Below are 8752 nucleotides of genomic sequence, written 5' to 3' on the forward strand. Positions count from 1 at the left end.
TAGTTTAAAACAGACATTTATTGTATACAATGTTCACTTCAATTAAAAACAGAATGAAACATCACTCTATGCCGCTAAATCAGACAGCATTTTTATACAAATTAGTAGTTTCAAAATGATTTGGTCATGTTTATTTTTGGTTTAGCCATAGGTGGATAAAATAGTGGCATCCGTGCCTCTAAAAACATCCTTTTAAAGTGTAAACCTGTAAATGAAAAAGAAGACCATGTTAAATATCTTTTATTTTAAGTGTTACGTAAAACAATTGATAAGTTTACAGTATAAAGTTAGCTTACCTGTATAACAGTTTATTTAAATGTGTGGCTTTCAGTACCGCCACGTCCAAACCCTAAAGGGTAGAGAAAACAAAAGCGAAAAAATATGAGGATATTTGTCCACATTAAGCGAGTCCGGACATCCAAAAAAATATCAATCTGTACTCATGTTTGGGAAACATGGATGTGTTATAGATGTAACAAAAACAGGACACAATGTTTTTGGGAAACGACATACTTTGTAGGAATTCTGTGAACTTAAAGGCACAAACCAGAAGATATAATACCAAACAACAATGTCGTAAATAATTTAGCCTACTGCAGCAAAGCTGGCTCTGACTGGATTGTAGGTATGCTGTAAAGCAAGTTTTTGTAGTTTTCACTTGAACTACCGGACCGCGACCCAACGGTTGGAAATTTCTTTAGTGCGGTTTTGGCCGATAGAGGGCTGCAAAGCGAATGTGAAAGTGCCATTCACCCTGTTTCGAGTGGATGAACGATGAAACTTTTTTGGAAACGTTATTTTAAGGTAAAAAAACTCTTTAGTGTTGCTTTAAACCACCAAATATTGGCATCTGAGATGTCAGTATGGTTAAAACATTTCTTTTTATTGTTCAAGTTGACATTTGCATGGAATTGCCCGTTTGATCTTAGCTTAGCAGGCTAATTGATTAGCATGGTATCCATAAAAAAATGCATGCATGAAGCTTAGCTTAGCAGGCTAAACCCCTAACCTAATCCCAATGTCACAGGGGTCAAGGCAAAACGTACAAAAATCTACGATTAGCCTGCTAAGCTAAGTTCCATGCATGTATTTTTATGAAAACACAAAATAAGGGAATTATGTCATATATCATTTAAAAGACATTATTCATTTGCATTTTTTAATGGTTAAGAACATAAATGATCAAGTGGTAATGTTCGTAAACATAGCGTAAAGATTTTACTGTGCCAAGATTTTTAATGTGTATTTAAACAAACGCTGTCTCACGAGAATTCGTGCATATTTTACGGGTTGACTAATTCATATTAATTCATACGACCACATTCATAGATTTTTGTACGATTTGCCTTGACCCCTGTGACGTTGGGGTTAGGGGGCGGAGTTTGTTATTGTTTTTCATGAGAATCATACGTTTTTGCATGATTACCTTCGTATGAATTCATACGAATTAGCCAACTCGTAAAATATGTACGAATTCTCGCGAGATCAGGCTGGTTTAAGCGGCATCTAGCGGTGAGATTGCGAATTGCACCAACCACAACTTCGAAACGCAATGAGAAGCTATGGTAGCCGCCACAGGACAAACATCGTCGTCTAATGCTACGTACACAACAAACGCAGGGCATCGCGCTACTTGCTCTAGATTACTCGCGGGATTTAACTTCGTACCATGCAAATTTTCGCTCGAGTTGAATATTTTCAATTTAGGCGAAGACGCGTTTGAGGCGAATAGTGCGTGTTTTCGTGGCAAACGCGCCAGCCATATTGCGTCATTCGCATTGCCCCATGCGAGGACGCATCTGATAGCATCAATCGCATTGTCTTTGCGCAAATCATTGAACTTGCGTCTGGTGTGAACCCACAATAAGACAACGTAGGGACGAAACACGCTCTATAGAACAGTTTGCCCGTTTTTGTCTTTAGACACCACTAATAATATAGTTATGTATATTATATTGCATTTCTGTCAAGAGATCCTTCTAAAAGTCCCACATTGCACCTTTAAGTCAATTGTGTTGTAAGAGTTAAAAAGAGTGCCATTTTTACATTGGGTGTTGCTGCAAAATGGAAGATGGTTGTATCTTAAAATGTTGAATTACTTATGGGTGAAAGGGAATTTGTGTGTATTTTATATGTTGGCAAATCATACAAAAGCATAAATGAAACCCCGCCTCTAAACCCAACGTCGCTGGATGTGAAAGCAAATCGTACAACACCAACATACAAATGAGATAATACGATTTCATACAAGTTAACCACCTGGTAAAATCTGTATGTATTATCATAAAATTGTGTTGGTTTAGTAATGATCAGGGACTCTCCCACAACACTCCCCTAAAGGTTTATGAAGTAAATCAGTACGTACAATGCAATGCTCCAGTAAAACGATAACCTTACAGCGCATAAACAGAGCAATTATCCGTGACTTTGACACATTGCAGATTGGTGACTCACCTTTGGGTCCAAAGAGTGCAGCGTAGCATGGGTTGTTACAATAGGGTTTTCCTTCATGCTGTGAGGTAAAACACATTTGTCAATGCAGAGAATATTAATGGAGTTTATTGGGGTCCATAACAATCTGAAAGTCTAACCCCTTGAAGAGTTTTGTCAGGTAAAAATTGCCAAAAGTCTCTCCATTAAACCTAACTAATAAATTAATCTGTGTTCTGTTCCAAAAAGTGCTTGGCGGTATATTGTGCATTTAAAAAAAAAAAGCTATTAACTTACCTCTGCATGTGAGCCCGCTGAGAGGGTCTTATTGCATTTCTCACACTTCAGACAGGGTCTGTGCCAGTCTTTGCCAAGTGACGAAACTCTCTCCGCTGAAACACACCAATAAACATCATTTATATAAACAAATATTGCAAAAAATGTACAGTACATTCAGGCATATGTTGACGTTGAGCCTCCAGAATGCATATTTTCCAAATTAAGGACAAACTGAAATAATTTATCCAATAATTTACCCAAATCCTGACATTTTCTTATGAAATCAGTTTAGAAAATGCAATGAAAGACAGGAAGAATCTACCATCACTCATTATTCTCACAGATGTTTTTATAAAGGGTTCAGCACAAAGTCATCCAGACATGGACAAACTGGCTGATTTGGCACGCTCATATAGTTCATGTAGGGACGGGATAAGCTTGTAAAGTCAACAAAGCTCATGCTCTGAAAAGCCTGAACTGTTTGCAGATCAGACGGATAGTCTCTGTCTGCGTCCGGCGAGCTTGAAGGATTAAAACAAGTCTTTTCGAATCTGTATGATCTCTCCGATAAAGTCATGACAGTGAGAACACGGGTGGGTGCGGACACAAGACACTCCCAAAGGAATTTATTCCTCCCTTCCCTTATAAAAGAGGGCGATAAAGAAGCCATTATCTACGGCAGACAGAAACAGCCGTTATGGTGAACATTGTAAAATAAGTGGGAAGATGAGACAAACTTTTGCATGCTTGGACGTCTCCAGTGGAGGAGACGCTCAATTTGTTCCTTTTACGAGGGAGGTTTTAGGCGAAGTCTGCTTAAAAGCATGCTCCTCATGTTCAAAAGATTTATCGCTCTTTGAGTTTAAAGCCACTTTCAGCTTTTTGGCAAGAGCAACCCAAGGATGCACAAAGGGGGGATTAACACTTGCCGTCATGCGTGTTAAAAATGAAATGAGCTGTTAGCACAGGCTCCAGACACAGTGTGTTGAAGGGGAGCACATGCAGTACATTATGACTATTGTTATGGAGTGCTGCAAGCTGCTATAATTGCCGCTGGTCTCAGATGACACAGTTAGTCATGTCACATACAGGAAGCTCTTTTGTTCAGTGCTGGACACATGATTCGGACAAATTTGGAGAGTTGGATGCAGACTCAATGGTCCATGTGAGAAATAACATTTGGAAAGGACAAACAAGGCAGAAAGGAATTCACTGGGTTTGGGAGCAGCAGTCTGTCCCAATACTGCCAAGAATGAGTTGGGTCATCTAAACCACACCTATAGGGCTGTTATTACCTAACTTCCTTCAGCAGGCCAACACACACTAATCTTTTTTTTGGTACATTGGACTGTTTCAATACAAAGTGTCCTAGACTGACTGTACAATCTATAAACCACTGATTTGCAGTAATAACATTTGTAGTTTGTTGAATTTCTAATAATTTTTTACACAAACAACACAGTAACAAAACTATGGATAAAGAAATGTTGCTATGAAATTTTTTTTTACACTTGTTTTACATGTATTTCCTATCCCAGCATGCAGTGACTTTAAAAGTAAGGGTTGATGTGCACTGTGATGCTACCAGGAAAAAGCTTTTTTTTGTGGTTTAGCATCCGGCCAAAAATAGCAACTTTTGCGCAACCAATGCTATGCATCTGATTGTGTGCCAAATATGGGGGGAGAGTTTGGGGAAACCTGTTTGAAAAGTTATTATTGCACTGTTTAACTTACAACTGATATCAGTTTAATAAATTGCTTAGATAGCATATCTCAAAATGGATTTGCATTTTATTGACTTTTAGTAGATCTCTAGTACATTCATCTAGTAGGCGTACCTCAGAATAACTGAAAAATTGTGTATTTTTTTAAATGAACCCCTTGTTTCTTTTACGAAACACCTGCACTGAATGATATCAAATCAACATATTAAACAGTTGAAATTATTTCACTTAATTCGTTAAGTTAAAGTAACAAAAAATGTAAGTTATGCCAACTTATCAAAAGTCAAAACTTAAAATAGGAGGTTGATTTGAGTCAAGTTGCTTTAACTTTATGCCGTTGCAGCGGGAGAACTTTGGCGGAAAAACGTGCCGCTTTAACCAATCAGGAGCTTGCTCTAGTAGTGATGTGATTACAGGAAGCGAGCAGAGTTGCAGAAGCCCCTCCCATGACGCGTGAATGTCTCGATGACTAGAATAAAGCGAGTAAACTCAAAATGCTCAAGCGGCAAACTAGACGCGGTAGACGCGAATTTGACACCTCAAACGCGGCTAGTATTATGCTACGTACACACCAAACGCAGGGCATCGCGTTACTCACTCTAGATTACTCGCGGGATTTAAATTTGTGTCATGCATTTTTTCGCTCGAGTTGAATATTTTCAAGACGCGTTTGAGGTGAATAGCGCGTGTTTTTGTGGCAAGTTATGTCAACTTATCAAAAGTCAAAACTTAAAATAGGAGGTTGATTTGACTTGAATCAAGTTGTTTAAACTTCATGCTGCATTTTATTTACAGTGTTAAGTCTTTTTTTGGTTACTGCACAGGGTGGAAATATTTTTTTATTACAATCTCTCTTTTTTAATCTTTATGGTGTAATTTTTTAACTTTGTAACTTAACTTATGCTGCATTCACACCAGCCGCAGTAGAGGCATCAAACGCGGGTGATTTTTTAATGTTAAGACAATGTGAAGACGCGTTGACGCGCGTCTGGAGGTCTTGCGGTGCGAATGAGGCATTTAGCACAGCAACATCATTCGTTGCGCGAATTGAGCGTTGCAGCGGGAGATGCGTGAGTTGAAAAATTTTAACTTTGGCGGAAAAATGTGCCGCGTTAACCAATCAGAAGCTTGCTCTAGTAGTGATGTGATTACAGGAAGCGAGCGGAGTCGCAGAAGCCCCTCCCATGACGAGAATTTCCGCGTGAATGTCTTGATGACTAGAATTTCACGTGGGGCTTTCACGCGTGAATGAAGCGAGTAAACTCAAAATGTTAAAGCGGCAAACTAGACACGGTAGACACGAATTTGACGCCTCAAACGCGGCTGGTGTTATGCTACATACACACCAAACGCGGGCCATCACGTTACTCGCTCTAGATTACTCGCAGGATTTAACTTCGTGTCATGCGAATTTTTCACTCGAGTTGAATATTTTCGAAGACGCGTTTGAGGCGAATAACGCGTGTTTTCGCAGCAAACGCGTTGCCCATATCTCGTCATTCGCATCGCCCCACGCATAGTCACGTCTTTGCATTGACTTTATATCTACTCTCGCAAATCGTTGAACTCGTATCTGGTGTGAACCCACAGTAAGACTGATTCAATAAGAAGATTAAATAAGTAACAGTGAATGAAAACTGAACAGTAAAAAAGTTGGTTTAACTTAAAAAAGTAAGTTACGTGGTTGCCTTAAAGTTAATTCAACTTAGATGACACAACAACTTTTTTCAGTTAACTTATATTTTTAAGTTAAATTAACTCAAAATTTTAAGGCAACTTAAAAAAGTAACTTACTTTTTTATGTTGAACCAACAAATCCTTTTTTACAGGGACGTTAAGAGATTTTTGTTTGAAAGAGAGTTTACAGGTTTAGAACAGCTTTTGTAGAAAACAGTAAATAAAAAAGCAAATTTTTTTGCAGGAATTATGTAATGTGGGATAAGTGAAGAGACATCTGAGAGCATCTTTATTGCTATCGGAGGAAATCCAACAAGCTTACATAACAGACAGAACTTGATGAATATCCCACGCCCAAATATAAACTACACAACAACTGCTATATGAAATATTCAACGGTTCAGATTCATAGAATGACCTTGTGTTTTAAAACACCTAAGGGAGTCTACTAGATGTAAATTAATGTAAATCAATATACAGATAGAAGACCGAATGGATGATCAGTTTAATAGACAGATAAACCCCAAGCCCTGACTCTCTCAATAGAGAGAACTGATTTTGTCTTATCATTATTTGAAAATATCAATATTATATATTGCACTAAATTCCACAGGGACTTCTTTGCGGAAGCATGTGTTTGCAAACATGTGACATAATATCATCTGCCTCGCATGTTATTCTTGAATGCATATAAACAAAGGGTGTATTAAAAATTCAAATAAGTTGACTAAATAAACCATGCAAACAGGTTACTTTACAATGCAAAACAGTATATTAGTCAACATGTTTTGCATTTATACCAACGAGTACACTGACAAACATGTAGCATTTAATGTTCCTATTTATTGTTTATTATTTGTACAAATTTGACTACTAAGAATAAAGTAAAGCCTGTGCATACTTACTTTTTATAAGTAATACTTAAAACCAGATGCAGTCCAACATGGACTGCATGAAGTTTTAACTCTCTAAAGTGTAAATAAATTCTTATAATATACTATATACTGTATATACTGTAATACAAATTGTTATAATTCTATAATATACTGTATTACTTTATTATTACCGCTGCAAATGCTAAAGTCAAAGTCAAATGAGTCTGCACAAACTACTTTTGCAGTAGTTTCAAACAGGAAGTCACTTCATCATGTTTCAGTTGACAGCAGGCTTCCTTGCTAATCTCCAGAGCGTTTGGTAAATCATTTATTCAGTCTAGTTTACAATGTTTAAGTTAAAATAAACAGCAAGCTATAACAACAAAGTAAAGCCTTAAATAAATGTGAATTTATTTATTTTTTAAGTTGCCTATATACACGAATATCTTACATACGTTTCCTTACCAAAGTACACTTCCTTCTCGCACTTGGGGCATTTAGGCATGTTTGCAGTATTTTAGTCCCCTGACGGAGGAAAAAGTCCTGTTTGTGAAGAGTTGAGAGATGGAGAGCAGCAACGTCCACCTGCAAGCAGCCACGCCTTTGGATTGAGCTCGTCCAACATACAGCCTTATTTATAGCGTGTGCACACGCGACGGGGGGAGAGAGAGAGCGAGAGAGAGGCAGACCCAGAGCGGGGTTGTGCGCGTGCACGAAAAAAGAATATGCACGCTGTTTCTAAATTTCCTGTAGCCTATTTGTAATTTTTTTCTTGCAGCTGTATATGAAGTTGAATCATTTCATATATATTTTCTCCAAATGGACAATTAGGCTGAATTTAGAGATCATAACAACAGATTTTAAGTTCAGTCAACTTATTGCTTTTGGTCTAAACACTCATGAAAGAACAGGAACTTTTTACAGCTGTTGAACTTGACAAAATTATTTATTTTTTTCTTTTTAGCACTATATTATTCTTAAACCATGTGTTAGGCTATTTGTTTAATGACTTTTATTATAAAATGTGGAAAATATTAAAATAAAAAAACTAGCAGGTGTGTCTTTTTCAAAGCACACGCACAAGAGGAGAGAATTGTGTTCATTTGAATAAGTTTGCAGAAAGTTGTGCAAATACTGGAGCCTCGTCATTGTGTGCGTGAATAGCTTTTATCAGTTTTGCACAGAAAACAAATGAGCTCTGTGCTTGAAATGGACAGAAACATGATACGGTCTTTACAAACCTATATTTTATTTCAGTGGGATTGGCCTTGACAAATGACTATGCAATAAATGTCTTATGCCTCACGTAATATACACAAAACAGTCACGTCACCTGGAATAGGTGGCTATATCTGATGTCATCAAACACCACCAAAGCTTCAGAAATACACTGTTTTGCTCTCTCTTTGAAATAGTTTTTAAAATTTTAATAGGTGATGCGCAAATCGGATGGGTTTGAGAAATATTTGAGAAATTAGCTTTCAGTAATAAGATAACTAAATACAGAAGGGCAGCTATGCAATGAAGCATTGTGTATATGAAACTATGTTTGTTTATGTCTATGTGTTGTTGGCATCTATGTGCATGTATATGTTTGGTCTATTAGTGTCTGTATGTTTGTTAAACAGCATCAGTTTGTGATGGATCAGATAGTATCTGAGAGGATGACAGTAACCCAACCCCTATATTGATCATACGCTCCATGGTAACTGCCCAACATATCGGCAAAACAGTATAATGGCACATGTAGAACAACCCACACAGGCA

At 37.5% G+C, this 8752-nt stretch overlaps 1 protein-coding gene across 1 annotated transcript; it reads right to left on the minus strand.

Moving 5' to 3' along the window:
• On the minus strand, positions 1–7611 carry LOC129417921 (cysteine-rich protein 1). Its single transcript, XM_055172803.2, has 5 exons — positions 7451–7611; positions 2728–2822; positions 2455–2512; positions 297–349; positions 1–205 (listed from the first exon to the last, which is right to left on the minus strand). Exons 1-4 carry the CDS (start codon positions 7488–7490, stop codon positions 309–311), a joined length of 234 nt encoding a protein of 77 aa, XP_055028778.1. The 5' UTR covers positions 7491–7611; the 3' UTR covers positions 1–205; positions 297–308.
• Between the last annotated feature and the right edge of the window lie 1141 nt (positions 7612–8752).

The sequence above is a fragment of the Misgurnus anguillicaudatus genome, unplaced genomic scaffold, assembly GCF_027580225.2.
Source record: "Misgurnus anguillicaudatus unplaced genomic scaffold, ASM2758022v2 HiC_scaffold_28, whole genome shotgun sequence".
NCBI classification, from domain to species: domain Eukaryota; kingdom Metazoa; phylum Chordata; class Actinopteri; order Cypriniformes; family Cobitidae; genus Misgurnus; species Misgurnus anguillicaudatus.